General features: G+C 34.2%; 1 protein-coding gene across 1 annotated transcript; it reads right to left on the bottom strand.

The window, feature by feature from the left end:
• Positions 1-2,686: 2,686 nt before the first annotated feature.
• On the bottom strand, positions 2,687-12,655 carry LOC148601244 (coadhesin-like). The gene is made up of 13 exons (XM_088556379.1): positions 12,478-12,655; positions 11,504-11,686; positions 11,181-11,294; positions 10,519-10,689; positions 9,826-9,996; positions 8,634-8,804; positions 7,971-8,141; positions 7,039-7,209; positions 6,551-6,721; positions 5,199-5,369; positions 4,452-4,648; positions 4,077-4,227; positions 2,687-2,748 (listed from the first exon to the last, which is right to left on the bottom strand). The coding sequence occupies exons 1-13, from the start codon at positions 12,638-12,640 to the stop codon at positions 2,687-2,689; spliced, it is 2,067 nt and encodes a 688-aa protein (XP_088412505.1). The 5' UTR covers positions 12,641-12,655.
• Positions 12,656-24,304: the final 11,649 nt, after the last annotated feature.

Below are 24,304 nucleotides of genomic sequence, written 5' to 3'. Positions count from 1 at the left end.
AGAAATAATAGAGTTTCTGATCCAAAATGAGATTTCCAACATTTAACGCCTTGTGGGTTTCAAATTGTGCTTTTCATCTCCGTGTTCTGCTTCCTGTGTTGTAATACCTGAATGCCTCAATCGCAGTAGATTATGAAGAACTATTTTCAACAACACCATTAACCGTATTTGGTTTCTTCTCTAGTCATCGGAATCAATTAGCGAGTATGCAAAAAGCATACTTCACCACTCTTCTCCCAACTGAAATTCTAGAGTTGATAATTCTTTCCTTCGTAGACATGCACCTCCTACTACATAGTTTCAACAGGTAGTTGCTTAAAGCGAAGGCATTATCCCCTAGGATAAAAAACGGCATGTCTATATTGTCATAAGGGCTGGCTGCCAATGGACAAGGTGGCGGAAGACCTATTGATTCATCTTCTAGACCGTTGAACCGCTCAGAAGCGGTATGGAAAAGAACCCTTTGTAATTGAAATATAAGCTGCCGGTTAGCGATGGCTTCTTAATTGTAACGGTTTACCATCAAGGGCTCCAATTGCGTCTGAAACCTTACTTTCATACTCGAATTGAATTGCCAATTCTTGCCAAGCTTCATTTGTCGCGGGTAAATTAAAGAATTCGTCTTTGTACGCTACTACGAGGCTTGACAAATCTCTCGAATCATCTCGGAAATACTGGACAACCAACACCTGGTTGCATAAGCCAGTGACATATAGATGTTTCCGGTGGTAAGGTGCATGAGCCTGAAGGTCACACCTACTGTCAGTCCTGGTGATAAAGGACTTCTAAGCTAGCTTGTCCACTCCCTTTCGATAGCTGGGTTATTTTTGCAGCACCTCATCAAAAATCAGTGGCGTTAATCTTTTGAAGATCATTATAACTTAATTATGTGTCTAGAAGACAACAAAACTGTCCAAATTACTTTCTCCTCTCCTCTGTTGTTGATGGCTAAACCCCAAAGTGCCTTCTTGCTACATTCCGTGCTTTTTGGACGGCGTTGTTTCTGATTGCACTGTAATTCTTCTTTTTCTAATTCCTTTATATATACATACATTAAAATGGTAAATGTCACATTGTCAAAAGCTTCAGAGTCTAGGAATTTCATTGTCTATGATGTGCTCTATGTATAGACATGTACAGTAATGAAATATAGATTGGTATAGCTAGGCTCTATATATATATAGATATTAATCGAATAGTTGTGAATCATGATAATTTGTTCATCTAATCGTGAAAGATTTGCCAACTCTAATCGTATCTTAATATAAAGTACGTAATACTTTATAACGTAAGTAAATGTACCCTTTCGTTTAAGATCGTATCCAATCTTGAACATCGGTCGTAATAAACCGTATCAGATCGCGATCATCTTGTAATCTCAATCGGGAAAATCGCATGTGAACTTATTTGGTCGTAACAAAACGTATGTCGTATCGTAACAGGTCGTGGTCTCATAATTAGAATATTGTGATCGTGTCGCATCAGATCGTAACTTCTCGTAACCAAGTGCATCTACTCGCAACGCACTGTTTCCAAACATGTAATTCTAAGTTTCACGATCAGTAACGATTTGACTATCGTGGCAATCATAGCTAATCGCACGATAGTGGGAACTTAGCATAAAAAGAGAAGAGCTTTCACTTGAATATCGGCAAATACCAAAGCAGTAAAAATGAAAAGACAATTTATAAACATCGAAATCCAAGCACTTGGCTAAAACATATAAACCTGAACCAGAGACTATCAACATACACAATTTCACACTTATTTGGAGGACGACGAAGCTTCTACAATGTATATGACAGGAGACTCTTCAGTTTTTGTTGATATCATCACTACATATGGTCATCAAAACCCAAGTACAAGGCCAAGACATGAAAAGACGAGACGATTAACATATCCACTGCAGACAACAAAATACAATTACATATATAAAACTGAACACAGTGAAATAACACACACATATATAAATATTAATGCACTAACAATATTAACTTCCACAAAACCGAGTGACAACAGGTGCTCTGGGTAAGTATGTCCTTCTCTGCTTCTCTGCCAACGACATCCGTCACATTGAAAGTGAGTCCGTTAACTTAAAGTTGGATGGGTTGTTAAAATATAACTGAAGATATCTTGCCTCATCTCACAGATATAAACTTATTAACGATCAATCAAATTGTGATGACGACCATAACATTTATGTAGTGATGATATAAATAAAACTGTCAGAACAGACACCTGTCTAGCAGCTTATCTAATAATATCCTCACTCTACAAAGAAAGTGCGTATACAAATGTCATGTACGACAGCAATATTTTAGAATTAAAATTTAATTTCATCATTAACGAAATCTCCTCACTACAGAAAGAGTTCTCGTCATATACAAAAATATGTTAGTAGCATTAAGTATAAAAAAACGATGCATGACAAATTGAGTGAGTGTCCGCGACCCCTTAAATTTACATAGCATAAGTAATTTCCACTCACAACAAATAAATCAAATGTTATTTCACTGGACCATATATGAAAAAAGTGTTTTCTATATTAATGATAAGCGAAATGAATATAGTCAAACTGTATGTGCTATCATTTATTCTTAGATCTGCCAATAAAATATTGACCGTCGACAATTAATGAAATAAAACTATTTTCTAATGGGGGAAAACGAAACTCATTCCATATGGGCTACTTCCACAACATGCCCATAACAACACTTGCCATCATCATCAACACAGAAAAACCAATATCTAAAAATATATAAAATAAACACTACATTAACATGGCTATATTAATATGATTGATGACAGCAAAAATAATTTCTCGGTGCAAATAACTGAGACACTAAATCAGACAAAGATGTCTTCTACCAATTCTCTCTCTTTTTTTTTTTTAAATTACTTTAATTGCTCCTACTACCCATTGCTAATAACAATATATATTTTGAAAGTTAATTGACAGCATCTAGCAGTAGTTGGAGAAAACAAAGATCTATACTCGGCGTCACATAAATAACATACTGTTAAAATTTGAATAAAAATATTTTCTACGACTTTATTGACACCTACCGTCGTTTAAATTGTCTTAAATGACTTGCTCATTCGTTTAGCCAAACGGCTTCTCCCTAAAGATTGAATCGTTAAATTCCGGTCAGATTTTAATTCTAGGTGCCAATATTTACATTGTAAAAAGTCGGCCATGTTTACAGTGATCGGGTTGCTAGGAGATGTTGTTTACGTTTAAATGGTTTGTCCAAAAACCGAAGAACCCAGAATGCACTTCGGCGTTATTTCGGATATCTCGGATTTATTTTACGCGAACAACGTACAATACCGCGAAGTTGATCAAGCAGACGATTTTCACCGGAGTTCGACGGGAACTTACGAACTTCGTTTGTAAACAAATCGTCCCGTAAAAACCAACATGGCGGATATTAGTATGGGATTTTCCCGTAAGGATTTGTTACGCATGATTTAAGCTAATAAGCGACTTGTTTTTGAGAAGCTGTTTGGCTAAACGAATGAGCAAGTCATTTAAGACAATTTAAACGACGGTTGGTGTCAATAAAGTCGTAGAAAATATTTTTATTCAAATTTTAACAGTATGTTATTTATGTGACGCCGAGTATAGTCTTAATTAGACGTTACCTTACATTTATGCATTTTTGCAGTTTTGAAAATGAATTGATCAAAATTAAAAGATTAAAGTAAATAGACCCATTACTTTAATAAATTTTATATTCATAACAATTATAAATAAAATCTAAAATAAAATGCTGTTTTTTCTCCAATTGGATAGATCAACTGGTTAATGCACTATACAAAGTTCAAAATCATAAAGTTTAAATTAGAACACTAAATCAGACTGGGGAATGTTAATTATTTTCCCTTTACATAATAAAAAGTAGGACAGAATAATAGCATAAAATCAACAAATATACGATAATATTACATTTTGTTAAATATTGTAAATACTATTCTATTCATCTAGTAATCGATATCAAAGAGTTTTAATATCGTTGAAAATTTTCTTTAATGTGCATTTTCTGTGGGTTATTGTTCCCACGTTTGATACATACCGGAAGCGGAACTACACTGAACTGAACATCCAGCATAGGTGGTGGTTTCGTCACTACCATCGTCACAATCAGATGAACAGTCGCATGCAAAAGCTGCCTCAATACAGCTTACACTTCCGCTTTGACACGTGAACCAGTTTGCTGGACAAAGCTACAAAAAAATGTACAAAGTAGCTACAATTCAAGAGACAAATTATGTGTCATTTTCTTGAACCATGATAATCAGATCATATTTTAACATGCGTTTGTTTCAATTACACACTTGCGTTTTGAATATTAACAAATAAAAAAAAGTAATTTTTTACAAAAAAAACTTCTCAAATCTGTCTATCAGTAATAGTATTTAGTCCCCTTGATGAAGTTACTTGGTCTTACCTGTTGGTAAGTTCCAGGTGCAGCAGTAGGACAGGCTTGTGTGTTACAATCTCCATACTCTGTAGCATCTCCAGTACATACTGCTCCACCATTAGCAGGGTAGGGATCTGAGCATGTTCTCGATCTTGACGCTCTCCCTCCTCCACAAGTAAGGGAACAGGTGCCATAACCACTCCATGCAGACCAACCACCATCAACTGTAGATATATTTTTAACAATTGTAAAACAAAATGCATACACGGGCTTTATTTCAATTACAATTAAACTTTTTCGACGGAAAAAAACAATATATCAATGATGCATTGTAGCGACTGAAGAATTCTTTTAATTTCAATATCCCGGAAAAAGACTGGCTAAGCTAACATTCAAAATGTGAAAAAAAAGAAGTTTCAAAGTGTTGATCAAGATAATGGTAATTTGCTTCTTTGTTTTGTACGTTCTACTGCTTTTCATAATAAATCTTCAGCTTTCAATTTAAAATCCTAACCTCAAACAGTCATCACCTCATAGTAGATAGTATAACGTTACTACATGGTTCTAGCCTCGGTCGCCAAGGCTCAATCCTTTATCGGCATTTGGCCTGGGTTCATTTCATAGAAATTTTTTAATGCAGTAGAACTGAATGTAAAGGAGCGAGAATTTAGAATTTCATATGATTACCACTATCACTGATGTCATGAAAGTTGGCGTTACTGTCGCAAAAAAGTGACAACCAATTATAACAAAGAAACTAAGTAAAATACCTACTTATACAGACTTGTGTGTTACAGAGCTGGTTCTCACTAGTATCTCCAACACATGGAGCACCGCCGTACTGAGGTGCCGGGTTGGTGCATGTCCTTTCTCTGTCTTGTGAACCACCTCCGCATGTCACGGAACATGTGGTCCAGCTGGTCCAAGCAGTAAAACCACCATCGACTATTCAGATTCAAAAAAGTTAAAAAGACACATATATTTAGTTATGATAACTATCAGAAAAAGAAGCATTTTTAACGTATAACTTTTTTTGTGTACTATGTGACTTAAAATTGAAAGACACTTCGGTATCCCACCTTTTTCATCATAAACTGTAATTCTACTATAATATAAGGCAAGCCAAAGTGGACAAAAATAAGTATTTTCTAATATTAAAAAATGATTTTTTAATATTACAAATTCATTTTCTAATATTACAAATTAGATTTCTAATATTACAAAACTCTTTTTTTCATATTAAAAAATTGATTGAATTTCTAATATTAAAAAGCGACTTTTTAATATTAGAAATTGATTTTCTAATATTAGAAAATGGATTTGTCGTATTCAATTACGATTTTTTAATATTAGAATATCATTTTGTAACATTAAAAAATGAGACTGATTTTGCAATATTGCAAAGTGATTTTCTAATATTACAATTCAATTTCTAATATTACAAAATGTGTGATGTTTTATAATATTACTAAATCAGGAATTTGTAATATTAGAAAATGATTTTTTAATATTACGAAATGAATTTCTAATATTAAATTTTTTTTCTAATATTAAATAAATAATATTATATTATACGGTATATTCCTAAAGGACAAACCCATGTTACTCATCAGTTATGAAAAAAACATTAGTATTAAAAACCACAGAGCGTCTCGTCAACGGACTACAACAGAAAAGTTGGGTACCAGTCCAAGTAAAATTCAGGCACTGTCGATGGTAAAATGATTCATGGTGTAGAAAAACTACCAAACAAACGACGCTTTTTCAGTTTATATATGCTTTACTTTCACATAACGGTAATAATTTCTGCATTCAGATCTGCACTTTTTCGAAAATATACATTTTTCTATCACAAAAATCAACCAAATGAAACCAAATCAAAAATGATAACTCTTACAAAGTGCCAATTTCATGTACAATTTATATAATTTCTATCTTAAAAGCGCAACAATCAAATGAACAACTAAGACTGGCTATGTGACCAGTAACTGTTTCTGAACAAGAAATAAGGGTGAATTCGATGGATTTTTGACATGCATGAACCACCTCCTATCTGATCTTTATAAAGAGTCGAGTACAATGACACAATTGAATTAGTTTTTATTTTCAAGAAAAAACAATCTTACTTGGGCAATTGTGTGTATTGCAAGCCTGTGTGCTAGTTGTTGAGCCACTACACTGCAGTCCCCCGTAGGCAGGAGCCGGATTTGTGCATGATCTATCACGTGACTGAGAACCACCACCACAAGTAACTGTGCATGTACCCCAGGCAGCCCAGTTATTCCAACCACCATTGACTAAAAAGTTGAGTATACATACATTGCACTTAATACTAGCCTGTAAAATCGTGACTGACATACCATCTAATTTTTAAGATTTTTAATTTTTCATTTGAAAAGCATGCCCAACTGATATGAAAAAAAAACATGTTCTTTTTTCCACTGGTACATGTAGTCTTTGTACTTTCGACGAACTTTGTGGTTCTTAAAATGAACAGAAATGCCCATAACATGTAATAAAAAAAAATACATACATGTATTTTTTACATAATGTTTCTTTTAAATGTTTCCCTGAATATCATGCAGTTTTATTTGAACTTTTGTCCAATACATACTTGGGCAGTTATGAGTGTTGCAGGTCTGTGTTTCACTAGTGACCCCAACACAATTGGCACCTCCATAGGCAGGAGCAGGGTTTGTGCAGCTCCTTTCCCTGTCTTGTGATCCTCCTCCACATGTTACGGAGCAAACTGCCCAAGCTGTCCAATCCGTCCATACGCCATCGACTGTGATATATTACACAAAACATTGAAAAAATGACTTTTGGACGAGTTGAATGTAGTGCTGATAATTATCGATTATACATTGTTAGCAAGGTAAAGGATGGGCGATAATTAGAACGAAGAACAGGGTACTGATAATCCGGAAACAAAGAATAGACCAAGTAAGTTTAAGACAAAGCACCACAAACAATATCAATTAACTGAAATAATTCATTTACGGACGCCATTAGAATTGTGGGTATGGACCAGGTGCACAGGGAGGGTAACCATCCATTTCTTCTCAAGAAACATCAAGCGAGTTCTTCATATGATGTCAATAGAACAAGGAACAGATATTGTGAAACGCAACCAATTCACCATCGAATAACCCTATTAAAAATAGCAAGTACTTACAGAGATCATCAAAAGGTCCTCAGTAAGTGTAAAAGCTCTGATAGGCTGAAATCCGAATATGGCCTTATTGGCTTTGGACAAATCATTTTAACAAACTGTATAAGTAATAAAATAATGGGCAAAATAAATGTTCAGTGGATGAGATTTTTTTACGAGACTATGACTTTATACTTCATGTTAATGACGTATTTAAATTACCCAACAAGACAATTATTTGAACCGCAAGTACTAATTATATATGCTTTTCATTTACTCTTTGGGTGGTGGCAATGTTAATCGCATGTGAACAGTCTAAGGCAATAGATGTGTAATCATATTTACATGTTTAGGCAATGGCGTGTATTACATGCTGTATTACATCGTATACTTACTCGGGCAGTTATGTGTATTGCATGACTGCGATTCAGTCGTCACACCACTACACTGATTGCCTCCGTGTTGCGGTGTAGGATTTGTACATGATCTTTCTTTCGACTGACTTCCGCCTCCGCAGGTTACAGAACATGTGTCCCATGATGTCCATGAAGTCCAACCGCCATGAACTTGTTTAAAAGTGAAATATTAATTGCATGCTAAAAACTACAGCGCAAACAATGATGATGTTCAGGGATACTATTAGTTAATATTTCAATCGTGGATGTTCTTTAGATTGCTGCAATGTAACTAGACATTGATTACTAGTATGAGATTTAAACTTTGTAACTTGATAGGTACCTACGTAGACGGACGTTGTTCATCGATTGATTGGTTATTAATCAAGACCAATTCTATCACATGAACATCATCAATGTATGTGCTATAAAACACGGTGTACTTTTCAAAAGTTGACATTTAAAGGTTTTTTTTTTTTAAATATAAGCAATGCACAATCTCAATAACATGAATAATGTAATAAAATGTAACACGTCATAAAATTATCAGTGAACTGTTCTTGGTATTCATATTTTTATAGGTGGATACAACTCTTACAATCAAGCTTGACAGTGTAAGAATATGGGACAGGTAGCGATATTCAGGAAAACAGAACGACTTACTTGGACATGCGTGGTCATTACAGTCTTGTGAGGTTGTGTCGTCCCCCGCACAGTTTGCTCCACCATAAGCAGGTGCCGGATTTGAGCAGGTACGACTTTTTCTCTGGTTACCACCACCGCATGATACACTACATAAGCCCCAAGATCCCCAGTTGCCCCAGTTACCATCGACTATAAAATAATATGCAAATATGGCAACTCCGATTATTTTTTAATTAGACGGCGCACTGAAAGGGGCAGACAAAACACGCACACTAAAGATGATATGCGCATAAGATATTTTAATGTGCACATAATAGAATTATGATTATTTTGTACGCCCAATATTTTTTGCTCAAACAATATGTGTCTATTTGCATGTAGGGCTCCATATAATTCAATTTGAAAAAAAAACTTCATGCTTAAAATGATTTCAACGGTACCCAAAATTCTACTGAATAAGTTATTATTTTTTCTCAAATTGAACTAAAAGGAGCTCTAATAAGGACATGTAAAGTAAGAAATATTGTTTGCGCACAAAATCGCGCACAAAATAGCGCACAAATAATTTTTATTAAAGATATATTCCTCTGATTATCAAAAAGGTTGACAATGAGTGAAACGTTGATTCGTAAATATATATACAACTATTGAATCGTAGGTGCTAAATATATGATTTCATTTACTCATTGGGTGAACACGTGAATCGCATGTGAATGCTCTAAGGCAACTATGTGTTATCGTATTAACTCTTGTGTGCATATCATCTTTGTGTGTGTGTGTGTGTGTGTGTGTTCAGTGAAACCCCCCACACACAAAGACGATCCAAGAACAAAACATTTTAATGTTCGCCTAACGGCAATATAAAGAATCTTTTTTTTGCGCAAACAATAGTTTTTTTCTTTGCAGGTAGGACACCATATATATAATTCAATTTAGAAGAACTTAAAATGCTTACAATAGTACCCAAAAATCTACTGAATAAGTTTTTTTTTCAAATTGAAAAATTGGAAAGTGACAAATATTGTTTGCACAAAAAAAAATATTGTGTGCACAAAATAATCATGAAAAGTAATTAAACGATATATAATTCCTCTGTATATTTCCTATATGTGTATATAAAATTGTATTGGTGATAAAAAAAACTGAATGACTTGATTTGTAAATATTTTAAAATAATAATAAAGAAAGATATAAACTACAAGTGACTTACTTGGACAGTTATGTGTGTTACAATTCTGGCTACTTGTTCCAGACCCAGAACACTGAGCCCCACCATGGGCAGGAGCAGGGCTCGTACATGACCTACTACGTGATTGACTTCCTGTTCCGCACGATTTAGAGCAACTCCCATAAGATCCCCATCCACTCCAACCCCCATTCACTTTAGGTTGGTAAAAATAAAATATTCATAAAAGTCAGTAAAAAGAAAACATCGATACATAATTTAAATAGCATGGGAAAATTTATATTTTTCTGTGTACATTTTAATGAAGAAACTATTTGATGCGAATTTATACATGCACGTTTTTTGCTTTGCATCGTATTTATGTTTCATATCCTATAGTCTATCCCAAAAGCAGGTCACTCAGGAGAATTTCGCAGGTAATGAAACTGATTCCCGCCAACTTCAAGCTGCAGACATTGACCAAGACATTTACATTTGTTTTAGTTTTCTGCATAAACCACGTAAACTGGAGCCTAGAAACACCAAAAAGTAACTACAAGTACGTAGTACTAGAAACTGTAATCCTTAGAACGACAGTACTTTTATATATAAATTGAAGTCATCGCCAGGGATTTCAGGTGAGACATACAGACTGAGTGATCTATACACTAAGTCTGATTTTGATAGAATATTGACTTGAAAAATGATTTGATATACGCGTCCTATTGAGGAACATACCTGGACAAGAGTGGGTGTTGCATGATTGTGTCTGGGACGATGATCCACTGCATGCAGCGCCAGATCCCATCTGTGACGGATTATTACAAGACCTTGTCTTAGTCTGAGAACCACTCCCACAACTGCGAGAACAGCTTCCGTATCCAGACCAGCTTGACCATCCACCATTTCCTATCAAGAAAAACATGAACTTAGATGTTAAACATGAAATATTCGAACAAATATGCTATTATCCATGCAAATGATACCCTTTTACATGTTATTGTAAATAATTGTTGACGTTGAATTGAACGTTAATTGAGAGATAAACATATCCATAAGATTATAATGTACAAAATAAACGACGAGGAACCTTTCCTGTTTTGTTTATAGTGTTCTTCATTGATTTAGTGTTTTTTTTTTTTTTTTTTTTTTTTTTTTTTTTTTTTTTTTTTTTTTTTTTTTTTCATAATGAACACTTACTATATCAAGTAATGAAATACATGTAATGGATTGTAGTCATTCGTAAAAAAGAAACAAAAATACCGATATACAAGGTCTGATGAGAAAAATAGCTTAAAATGGTTCTATGGGTCTCCTCAGGTTCAGAATAAAGTGACCACAATCCCATCATCCAAAGTCGTAAAGTACATGAAACCATCACTATGACAAAGCATACGTACGACTTTCGCATCTGCTTCCGAAGTAACCACTAGCACAGCTACAACTTCCGGTTGACCCAGAAACAACACAATTTCCTCCATTTAGACAATTGACCCCATCACATGGTTGAATTGCTGAAAATTTAATATAAGCATTCAGGTCAAAACAATCAGTAATTGAAATAGTAAAATGGGTTTCCGAATGGTCCGTCAATGATGTTCTTTACGTTTTCTTTCTTAACACCATAGAACTACATCACTTTATTTTTTTTCCCGCAATAAATCTGCTTGTGCAACCCTGGGCTTATTTGCCGATTCGAATACCATACTGTAAAGTTACTTACTGAATGGCAGTCCAAGAGCTGCTCTAGTATTGGATACTGAGTGTGACGTCATAAAGCCACCACATCCGCCCATGTGCATTTCCCAGTCGAAGTAATAATTTGTGGACATATATTTACTACTTGACAGGGACGAAGACTGGGTCATCCATCCAGACATAAAACTGCTTGATCCACCAACCCGAGCTAAAAACAATCATCATCATACACTTTCAATACTTGAATAGGTGATTCATCGTTGTCTACATTTTGCAAGCCATTAATGAATCAGACAAACTGTACAAATGAAATTAACTTTTTTCTTATTATTTTCAAAGTCACTGACTACGAAGTGTCGGTGACTTATTGTTTTTACTCCATTTTTATTATTATTATTTTTCTTTCACGTTATCCTCTGCATTTCTATCGATGAACTTTTCCAGACGAGATCTCTGAAACTGTGGCGAATATATGTAAATGATACGCTCTTTATCTATGACTGAAATTTATAAAGAATGGTTCGAAATGACCGACGATTACGACAACCAGTTGTATATTGTACTGGCATGGGCTGTCGCTGAACACCATTAATATGAGTATCATAAATGTTGCCTAAAATTTGCGTAACTTTTTGAGTGACAAATTGACAAATATCCTCCATTTCATGTATTTTTCAAAATAAAGTAATTGTGAGAAAAAAAGGTGAAACCAACATTTTTTGTTTAGGTTTGTTAATAAAGATTGGGCCCGGTTTTTTTTTAAATATATACACGTAATTGTCTTCAAACCGATACATCACCAATTAATTGAACTAAACAAAAGATTTGGGGGGGTACCCTTCAAGATTTAAGGGAACAAGTTTAAGAATGATCTATAAAACCCAATCTTGGCAGGAATTAAATAAATACATGCACCATGCCAACAGAGTGATAGAGAGTGAAAACGAAGAGTCAGGAACACAATTTCGGTTCAAAGCTATCAAATAATTTATTCCTCACCTGGATATCTGTTCTGAGGATTAAAAAAAAACGTTATGTAACTGTTGGGGTTGGCGTCACAGTTTCTGAAGGTATAGTCCACTCCTCCCGCACGATATCCCTGAGTGTTATAATTTCTTGTTTGACTTACAGGTAAAAACCCGAGGTAAAGGTAAGGCTGCATGTCAGAATTTTGTGGCGCATTGTACGAGGTATAAGCGTTACGACCAAAGTATAAGTTTGGTGAACCGTAGGAAGCTAGGTTCTGCACGACTACCTCTTTCTGTGTACCACTACTCCATCTAATCCGGATCTTCGCGGAGCTTCTGAGGCTGTACAGCTTGGTTAAATCAATGTTCGTACTGTAATAACTTTTTGAAATATAGGTGTAGCCCATGGTTCCCTCGAAGGAGCAATACGCTTTAAAGGCTTGTCCGTTATGACTGATTGTATACTCTCCGCTTGGATTCCGATTATCAGCCTGATAAACTTCCTTACAGGAAGCTGAAAAGGGTATCTCATTATAAGGTTTAAATGGTATATGTATGCAATAATTATTGCATATTTGTAATTATGTGACCGAATTGCAGTTGTTTATTTTACATTTATGATTTCACAGAAAATACCTTTCTGCAATCATGCTACCTATTACATTATGACTTATTAAATTGTGACGATTTCAAGCTTTGACTTATGTTTTGTTTTCAATATTGTTCGCATTTGTTGTATTGCTAATCCTTTCACTTAAATTTCGTTTTTTCCAGATGCAATTGAAAAAAAAACAAATGAATTACCTTAATTTTGATATAAAACATGAATGGAAAAGGTAAGAAAAACATCTCATATCTTAGAATAGAAAATATTCTTTTAATTTACTACGACCTGAATGCTATGATATTTCCTCGATTTAATTTTGCTTCAAAATATATAGAACCTTTTCTAGTTACCCTATTTTCCATTTGGGAAACTGTTTAGAAACCTACAAATTTAGATGAGCTGTGTCATCGACACCGGTTGTTGAATGATAAAAGAAAAGATAAAACAATGAAGGTTGTAGTTTTTTTTTCGGCCTATTTACTATACTCACTCACCGTGTGCCTCGGTAAGCTGTACAAGACATGTCGGTATGATGAACAAACCAATGAGAAACATCCGGGAAAACATTCTGATGCGAGTAACACTCCGTCAGACCTGTATATCATTGTAGAAATTGAGCAATTACCACTGTTTGTGGGAGTTAAACGCATGTACGTTTCAGCTACATGTAGTCTGGTACAGACCGTACAATTTTGTTGACTTTATAATACTTGATATTTTAACACAACTTGATCAAATGATTAATTTTGAAAGCGTTATTTTAGTTTAGAATGACACTTAATCATAAAACGAATGAATATAAATAAATGTAATTGGTAAAGAACTCAAAGTACATTTTAATTACAAATAAAACTTTGTTCCAAAAATGCTATGACCTACACGCTGAATCATTCGCAATAAATAAGCTGGAAGTTTGTTTCATCTAGAAACTTATAACTTACTATTCCCAATAAGTCCTTCTCTTCCAATTGATGTGAAATATTTGACGAAGACTTAAAGGTGGACTAAATATCATTTCTTAAAATCAAAATCGAATTCAGGTCAAAAGATTAATGCCATTATTAAATTTAATCTGTAGAATGTAGTCATTGTTTAATTTTGGAATTATTATAGCACTTTAATAATTTTCAAAACGTCGTCTATTACTTGGTATTTGTGTCATTTATATATGAATGTTATTTTGACAATCTCAAATAAATTACAAAACCACATTTCTTTTTTTTTAATACATAAGGTTTGACCTTCAAAAGACATCAAAATATATATACAGAGAGAGAGAGAGAGAGAGAGAGAGAGAGAGAGAGAGAGAGAGAGAATAATTGTCAATAATAAATGACACAGAATGAAAAAGGAAACTGGATTCCCAGCGAATAAACGAAACAAAATAAAACTTTGGAAAATCGGAAGAACTCAAAAAGGAAATATTAATATTGACTCCATCAAAATGTCGGGAGATTATTATAGGCAGTGTAAGCTTGAAAGAACGTTGCATCTACAAACATGTTTGTCGATTCATGTCTCCCAATGTTGCAAGATTTTCATTTGGACGGAAAGCCCGAAATTCAAGTGGTGAAATTGGTAAGCCCCCATAATATGTATGTCCCTGGAACCATTGACACTTTATGGACTGGAACCCAGAGTGTATGTGGCCAGTTACTGATAGATAATTTCAAACCATTAAAGTGAATAAACAAACACCTATAATGTATATACAAAAATGGCATATTTTTATCTGAATTTATGATATAAAGAAATCTCACACACATTGTAATATTAATATCATATCAGATTTCTTATATTAGTATACACGATATCTAATGTATGAAAATTTATATAAGAAATATCTTGCATATTAATCAAGATATCTTACGGAATATAAATGATATCGGCAACACTTATTGCTTAACACCGCCCTTTCATTAAAATTAATACGGTGCAACGGATGTAGCTTCGATGATTATGATTCGTAATGTGTATTGCTCATACCTTGTGGTTTTGTCACAAAATCAGCGGAGTGATACACAGTAATTCAGAAAGCGTTATAGGTCGGCGGGGGAGGCTGCAAGGTTATGTGTGTTATTGTATCTTGGATAATGTAGAAGGAATAAATTCCGAATAGCCACCTAGTTGACCTACTTCATGCTACGACATGAATAACGAGCCCGGGAGTCACTCCTCTAAACAATGGGTATATATATGTGTGCCGATCATGGTGGTGTAACTGGGACCTGATCTTGACGCTGAAATTTGGAAAATCATACCCTGTCAGTGACATTCAATGTTCAAAAGTAACCCAGTTAATGACTTGATGATCACACCCTGTCAATGCCAATCAATGGTAAAATGTTATACTGCTTTACTTGTTATGGGACCTTGCATTGCATAATTAAGAACTACTGGGTCGACACCACTGCTGGTGGACCTGAGGTCCCCGAGGGTATTCACCAACCCAGTAGTCAGACTTGTCTGACCCCGAATAATATCATATTTTATCTACCCTATTTATGAAATCTTGCAGTATTCCAAATTTAAAATTACGTAAAACACTGAGGCTTCATTCCTTTCATTGCATATGGTAGAACCTCTCGATGATGGATTTAGCTTCCTCCGTCGATAGATTTGGTTATGAGTACTTCTTGTATACAACTGATATTTTGATTATGATCTTCCTACATATTTGATTTTAATGCTGCTGATGAGAGGTTACTCCTTGAAACACGTGTACAGCAAATCGAAATTTACAATATATAAAACTGGTATGGACCTGTCCGACCGAGGACGAAGTCCGAAGTCAATATAACAGGTCCATGTATAACGTGAAAGTCCTTAATTTATATGTGACATATGTAGATAATGTATTTTTCTTTTTGTCTGCTTCGTCTGCGGCGCTTCCGCCACGAGTGACTGAGAGTAATTACGGAAAGGAACGGTTTATATACGGATCTAAATTTAGAAGTGATCATAATAACCAATGAACAAAGAAGACTGTTACTCCATATGTAATATTGCTATATTTTGCTATGCTGTTGTACTTTCAACACTGATTAATTAGCGTTAGTTAATTATGTGTTAAAATATAGGGTGCTTTGTAACAGACTCTGTGCATGACTAGTGATTTATACATTCCACAATGATAGAATGGTGAAAAAAAGTAATCCTGTTATTGACAAAGGTGAAAATTGCAACCCTAATCATGACAGGTCATTTGTGGAAAAAATACCCTGCTCATTGGCACATCCATACTACTAGTAGAAGTAGAAGTACCCTATCCCCACGCGATAACGATAGGCGAAGTCTTACACCACCGGAGTCCTTATCTAAAAGTTATACATGTATCATCTGTTACAGTAACCGAATTGCAACCAAGTTTATCGAATATTGATTTGGTAGTTCGAAAATAACGCGCATGATCATAGATACGACGTAGGTTAAAATTGAGGATACGATCTTGACCCTAGACCAAAATATAACACAGAAAGTGTGTTAATTTAATCCATGATTACAGGAATTGTTGTTACATATTAATATATAGTATTTAAAATACATTATAAGTATTTAAAAGGATTAACTTGTAAAAATTGTGCCTGAGCAATGTGAGAGTTTTATCCTTGAAATGTCCAGAAATATGGGACACACACATGATTGTTATATATAGTTACATTTTACTCCTCTTGTCGGTCTTAATTTTATCTTTGAAGTCTTAAAAAATGATATTACAGCTTAAAGCGAAACAAATGGTTATGACTGTGACGAAGAATCCATATTTTAATTACAATATAAGTATAGTTTTTTAAAAAGAAAATATCCTGATTGCATTCCATATATCTACGACGAAGCCTTTATAAAACGGAACAAATAAAAAACCTCACACTAAAAAAATAAAAACAAAAACAAAACAAAAAACAAAACAAAACAAAACAAAAGGAAAAGGAAAAGGAAAAGGAAAACAAAAACAAAACCGAAAAAGAACGAACAAAACGATATAGGTCACAAATATGACCTTGGTGAATATATGGTGTGTCCATCAAAGTGATAAGTATATTTTTCAATTTTTATTGATAATATTTTTCTAGAGAATAAAGAGAATCGTATGTTTATACTGAACATACATTCACCTGCATGCATGCGGAATGTCTTTTCGAGTGCCAGTTGCTATTTCTTTTTAAGTGGGTTCCAAAGACCCGGCATCGACGACAGACCAGACAACTGCTTCCAGATTCAAAGTATTTTTTGTTGTCGGGGCTTTTCAGAGCTTAAAGGTGTTTTTACACTTATTGAAGACATTGGGTGCTCTCTGTAAGTATTTACTATTTTCATAAAGCGCATACAGAGGTGTTTTTGTTTGTTTCACCATATCTGTTCCTTTCCCGATGGGCAATTGGAACCATAAAACCACCCCAATAATATTTCTGCACAAAATGACCGTTTAGATTTTTGATCCTGTCTTCTATATCGTCAAAACTGGTAGACAAATTTTGACGTAGCAAATGTTTTCAGCTGGATCTGTCTATGGTCAAATTTTCGTGAAAAGCTGATTACTCAGTTAGGAATTGTTCCCTTTTGACGTTTTTTGTGGTACTATTATTACTATTTTACATTTAAAAATCTTCTCAGAAACTACTGGATATAATTTATTGGAAGTTTGTATGCTTGTTCCTTAGGGTATAACACACAAAATAACCTTTTGAAAAAATATGGCCGCTTTTCCAAAACAATGAACGTAGCTCATTTAGCTAGGTGAGCGATTCGGGCACTTTTCGGCCTCTATTCTTCACGAACATTCATATGCATAGCAGTAGCAGTATATACGTCTAAAGTGAGTATGATAAAGGCGTCAAGTGTTGAAGCTAAAATTAGTAACATATTTACCTCTTCATTAGAAACCCTGGTTTCCCTTGACCCCTTTGAAAAAAGGAAAATAATATATTTTTTTTACTCAGTGGATTTTAAAACCAGTGTGAAGCTAGCCGTCGATACCACCCCGCATGGAAGCCGTCAATAATATTCATGAATATTCATAAGATTGGGGTGCGTTCAAAAAAATTTTTAAAAACATTGAAAATCGCGAATCGATTTCGCTATTCTTAATATTTTGCGTGCAGAAAATGAAAACAAAGATAGGACATACGTGTAAATCTGTATACTATGGCGTACTTATACATTTGTAATGGTGCTATGAGATATAAAAAAAAATAAGTTAAGTGTAATAAACTAATAAAGGTATCGAATACACAGCAGGGGTGGATCCAGGATTTCAGGTTAGGGGACGTAATTAAAACGCTTAAGTAAGAAAATTAAGTTGGATAGAGTTTGTAAAAAGTCAAGATTTCAGACAAAAAATACAAATTTTAGGGGGCCCCTATGAATCAGCACCCGTGCAGTTACTTTCATCAACATTCATGATGAAAAGTTTTAGGTGTTATTTGGATAGAAAAAAATCTAATGAACAAAATTTATGAAACAAAAAGTTACATGACTGTACTTGTTACATAAAAGGCAGATCTTTGATTTCAATAATACAAGGCTTACACAATTGCATGGTACCTATTTAAATACGTTGGAATACACAGAAACGTAAACTACTAAAGATCCTTTCCAGTGCTGATATCATTTCAAAGTTTCCGTCGTACACGTATTGATAGCGAAGGAGAGATTTTGACAAAAGATACAAATTTGTTACCAAAATAACTCTTTGTGGTATCCAGTTGAAATCTTAAGCATGACGAATTAAACATGATGTGTAGCTTTTTCAATTGCTTTTTCTAATACAAACATGTATATATTTTCTCTCAGTCAAAATAACGAATTGGTTCATTCTGATATTTACTTATATACATATACAAATTCAACTCATACAGAGGGCTTATTAGAATTTTATCTCCTCGGTCCCTACTAGGGCTAACCCTTCACATACTGGTGACCTATAATGCAACCAAAGATACATGTACCTTGTCCCGTTTCGTAAAAAAGAGTAAGATCTAGTAAGGAATCCAATAAAATTTTATTTTCGAAATCGGACAAAAATTAAAAAAAAATTTTCGCGTGTGGCACCTTTTGCCCCTTATTACTCGAAAACCGTACGAGACAGCTAAAATCTTATTGACAAATTTAGGCTTAGGCAGGGATTTTTATGAGAGATCCAATACTTTTTTTTAAATCGGACGTAATTTTTTTAAAGTGTTTTTTTTCGGCCATGGCCCCTAGACCCCTAATAACTCGAAAATCGTAAGAGATAGCTGAAATCTGATTGTAAATGCAGACAAGGATTTTTATAAGGAATCCAATAAAAAGATTTTAAAATCCTACATCGTTTACCCTTTATCGCATACTCTATATCACACCACTAGAACTATATTGCATACCCTATATCACACTCCTAGACCTATATTGCATACCCTATATCACACCCCTAGACCTATATAGCATATCCTATATCACACCCCTAGACCTAAATGACACTCTTCACGAAACATACTTAAAGTATAGTTAAAATATTGGATATAATGAACGTGACATGTCAAAATCTGTAACAAACGCCGTATCAACCCTCAATCTATATCACCCCGCGGGCTTGAGCTCACAAAAATGATATTGTGCACAAAATGCCAGTTATATTGCGCGCATGAATTAATAACAATGTGCAAATAAAATTGATATTTTGCGATAACATAATATTGAATGTGCAAAACAATATCAATTATATTGCACGCATAAAGTAATAATATGGTGCGCACAAAATGCATATATTGTGCGTGTAAGATATATAAAATATTAATTGCATACAAAAGATATTGATCGTGCGCAAATAAGCCTAGTTATATTTAAATCTTTTCATCTTTTAATCATATCTATAATTCGTTTAACACCTATGTAATAAAACAAACATTATAATGTCCGAGAAACGTATTGTAGGTGGACCAATGCAATAGTCCAGTGTGTTTTAATATACTAATCCGATATTAGTCCAGTGAATTATAAAGGAATTTCAGTCGATTAATTCTGGTTTTTATTTTGGTCAAAGTCAAGTTCAACTACTCAAGTCCACAATTGAAAACAAATGCACGGCCACTTTAACGGGTAGTATTTTGATCCATGTTGAATAATACATTAAGCTGCAAATTAGGTGTTCTATTATGAAAAAAAGATCGATACCCGTGTTCAAGAACCATATTACTTATAACTTGACCAGTTTGTAGAAAGTGAACCTTTATGGAATATTTTAATTTCTATCAATTTTATGTTCTTTCTCTTTCAGGTAAACCTTTCAGAGTCCTGGGGTTTTCAAATATTAATAATGCTTTCAAAACAATGACAGATAAAATCTGATTGGCTGATCAGAAAGGTCATCTAAGCAGAAACTAGAATGGAGTGTTGTTAGGTCTACATCCGGTGGCTGAATTGAACAAATGATAGGTAGAACTTTATTTAGATTGCATATAATACATTACGTCTGTGGTAGACGAAATAGGAAAGGAAAACTATAACACTGCGAACAAATCTGTTTAGATCAAATCAGATATAAAGTCAGCCTCATAATAGTCAATTTATGGGTCAGCCAGTAACGAAGCCTAATAGTTCCCATTGGAATGCCGACCATCTGTTGAAAAACATGTCCACCACACTGGACAAGGAGCAAATTTTAAGTGGAAGTAATTTACTTTATCAGTTAAATGTTGTCATGTTCACTATTTTTATACTTCCAGTTAATATACATAAAATTATTGTCTGTGTTTATTTGACGTTATTTTAATAAATGGCATTAACTAGATACAGTTTTCCTTTATTTTTCTACTTACTGAAAGATTTGCCTGGTGGAGTAGTGCGTCTCTGCATTGCCTGAAGACTAATAAACTTTTCCCTGAAACTCAGTGTGGGAACTGCAGTCTACGATTGTCTTCTTTTTAAGTTTGGTTGTTCACAGTGAGACCGCATAGCCTAGACAACTCCTGAACAACTACTGATAAACCTGGCTGATACTTAAATGAAAGCCTTACCATAAAATTTAACAAATGTTTCGACCGACAAAGAAAGAAATAAAATTCATGGTAACAGAACGACGACACATCTTTCAAATGTGAATCTGGAAGCAGTTGTTAGGTCTGCCGTCGATGCAGGCTCTTTGGAACTGGTTTAAAGAGAAATAGCAACTGACATTCGAAAAGACATTCTGCATACATGCAGCTGAATGTATGTTAAGTATATACATTTGATTCTCTTTAGATTCTAGAAAACTATTATCAATAAAAATTATTAAAAAAAAACTTATCACTGTGATGGACACATCCTATATTCGCCAAGGCCATATTTATGACCTATTTCGTTTTGTTCGTTCTTTTTCTTTTTTTGGTTTTGTTTTTGTTTTCCTTTTTATTTGTTTTTTTTTTTGTGTGAAGTGTGTTTTTATTTATTGTTTTTATGGTTTGGTTTTAAATGTATTGCATGCAATCAGGATATTTTCTTTTGAAAAAGCAATACTTTATTAAAATATTGACTCTTATCACAAATATAACCATTTGTTTACCAAGCTGCAATAGCATGTTTAGAGACTTCAAAGATAAAATGAAGGCCAATAATAGGAGAAAAAATTTCACTATATATAACAATCATGTGTGTGTCCCATATTTCTTGACATATCAATGATAAAAGTCTAAAATTGGTCAGGCGCAATTTTATAAGCTAATCCTTTAAATATTTATAATGTATTTTAAATACTTAGTAATAGGTTACAACAATTCCTGTAAAGGTGGATTAAATTAAGACGTTTTTTGCTTTATATTTTGGTCAAGGGTCAACTTTACTAGGTCATGTCAACAATTTTAACCTACGTCGTATCGCGTCATTCTCGAACTACTGAATCAATATTCGACAGCTGCAGACTGGGTTGCAGTTCGGTTACAAATAATATAACTTCTAAATTAGGACTCCGGTTGCGTAAGATTTTTTCTTGTGCGCCTATTGTTATCCCGTGTGGTGGGGGTACTTCCATCAGAATTGATTGTGTGTATGTGCCGCAAAACAGGGTCTATTTCATCGCGCTAGACTTCTCATACGTTATGTCAGAGCTTACATTAAATACGCACTATTTTGTATCGCGCTAGACTTCCTACAATTAGGCGTCTTAAACAGGGTTATGTTGTTACAAGATTTAAGCCATCACTACAGATCTAGAAGTCTTATGGTCGTCATCATGAACTCGTAAATCGTTACGGTGTATCCATCGGCATCAAGAAAAATGATTTGTTCGATGTCTTATAGTTTTCCTTCCCTCGTTCGTCAACTCTGGACTTGACTTTTTATGAGCAACTCGGTGGGTGTTTCAAACAGCTGAGAACGTTTTAGTGGAGTCCGAGTTGCTCATTTACTTTTGTGACTTTGTATGTATTATTTTGGGTTTTGTTCTGTTCTTTATTGTGTGTGTCTGTTTTCCATGGCTGGTCTTTGTCCCTGGATTATATTCTTTTGATTTCCGCTAGAATCTTGCCTCCCTTAATTACTCTTTCACAAATGATCTCTCATGATTAGGGTTGTAATTTTCACCCTTGTCAATAACAGGATTACTTTTTCTTAATTTTATCATTGTGGTATTTTCATGCACAGGGTCTTTTATATATCAACCTCTGTTTAAACACATGTTTAACTAACAATAATTATTCAGTAATGAAAGTATAACAGTATAGCAATATATAGCAGTATAACATTTTACCATTCAATGTCACTGACAGGGTATGATATTCCAAATTTCAAGGTCATGATCAGTTTCCGGTTCGACCACCATTATTGGCATATATGTTCCATTTTAGCGAAGTAACCCCCGGGCTCGTTATCCATGTCGTATCATGAAGTAGTTTAACTAGGCGGCTATTCGGAATTCCATTCTTCTACATGATCCAAGATACATAAACACACAAACTTTGCAATTTCCTCTGCAGACCAATAACCGCTTCCTGATTCACTGCTTATCACTACGCTAGCTTATAGGCTGTGAAAAAAATCACAAGGCATCATTACAAATCAGTGAAGCTACATGCGTTGCACCGTATCAATTTTCATGAAGAGGTGGGGATAAGTAATGCATGTTACAGAGGTTCAAAGACTTGAAATAGCAAATATACATCTTCTGCACAGGATTACTATGCATGTACTAAGAATGTACGTACCACGTCTTGTTTCTTCCAGTTATTAACTTCCAGTCTCACAATTGTTCAGATTTATGCTGTACATGTACTTGTTGACATCGACAATGGCTCAATTTCTCATACAATTAATGCGCGCATGAAATGATTACATTTTGCGAATAACATTGATATTTTGCAATAATATTGTACAAAACAATATCTATTATACTGCACACATAAAGTGTTAATTTTCTAAATGATCCAGGTTGTGTCTGCGGCTGGATGGTTGAAAATGCCATACATTACTTTTTGGAATGCCCATTGTATTTAGAGGCACGTGAACAATTTAAGAATGATACTGCCTTTTTACTAGAAATAACAATCGAAACTTTTTTTAAAATGACACCTTTTCTGACGATTTAAACAAATATATGTTTAAATCAGTTCAATTATTCATCAAACAATCAAAGCGTTTTTACAGAGAAGGATCACAGTAAGCAATTTTAAAGTCATCTTGTTAATATTTCCCTGGTTTTCTCTCTTTTAATCTCTGTTCTTTTTAGTTCAGATAAGCTATTACCACAGCTAGTGAAATGACAAGTTCATCACATATAATAATATAGCCTAGCTGGTCGAGTGGTCTAGGGCGCTGGACTTTGTACAGGCGATGTTGTCACAGCGGTACGAGGTCGAGTCCCGCGGAGGGAACGACCAAACTTTGCTTCGCAAATTTAGAAGTTCTGACATCGTTGGGAATTTTTCAGGCCCTTCTATATATATAATTGCACACAAAAGATATTGATCTTTGCAAAATTATAGATAACATAGTGTTGTAATTGTTGTTTCTTTACTTGATACCTGCGCTCTGCTTATTCTTTGAAATTAGTACATTTTGAAACAAAATTAGATACTACAGTATATGTCAGTTTGCAAATTTCACGTGAAAATTTTAGCACAATTAACGATATTAAATTATGTAAGGTTCTTTATTTCTAATTAACCCAACTGTAATTGGGACAAGCTAATATTTTTATTGGGATGCGAACAATTTCATTGAAAAAAAATAAAATAATGCCAGTACTTAATTCATCTGCATAAAAACGGAATGATATAAAATCTTGTCCAGCAAACTTCAC

The sequence above is a fragment of the Perna viridis genome, chromosome 12, assembly GCF_037379345.1.
Source record: "Perna viridis isolate PV_CMFRI_1.1 ecotype Kerala chromosome 12, ASM3737934v1, whole genome shotgun sequence".
NCBI classification, from domain to species: domain Eukaryota; kingdom Metazoa; phylum Mollusca; class Bivalvia; order Mytilida; family Mytilidae; genus Perna; species Perna viridis.
Note: the sequence above shows the minus strand (reverse complement) of the source record. Positions and strands in the feature narration are given on the sequence as shown.

What these genes read in the sequence shown, in the direction of transcription:
- LOC148601244 (XM_088556379.1), bottom strand. Translation starts at nt 12,640, where the DNA reads ATGCAGCCTTACCTTTACCTCGGGTTTTTACCTGTAAGTCAAACAAGA. An exon ending in CGGAAGCAGATGCGAAAGTC is followed by an intron (nt 10,690 to 11,180) that starts GTACGTATGCTT and finishes TTTTCTTGATAG; the next exon opens with GAAATGGTGGATGGTCAAGC. An exon ending in CAACACTCATAACTGCCCAA is followed by an intron (nt 6,722 to 7,038) that starts GTATGTATTGGA and finishes TCAACTTTTTAG; the next exon opens with TCAATGGTGGTTGGAATAAC.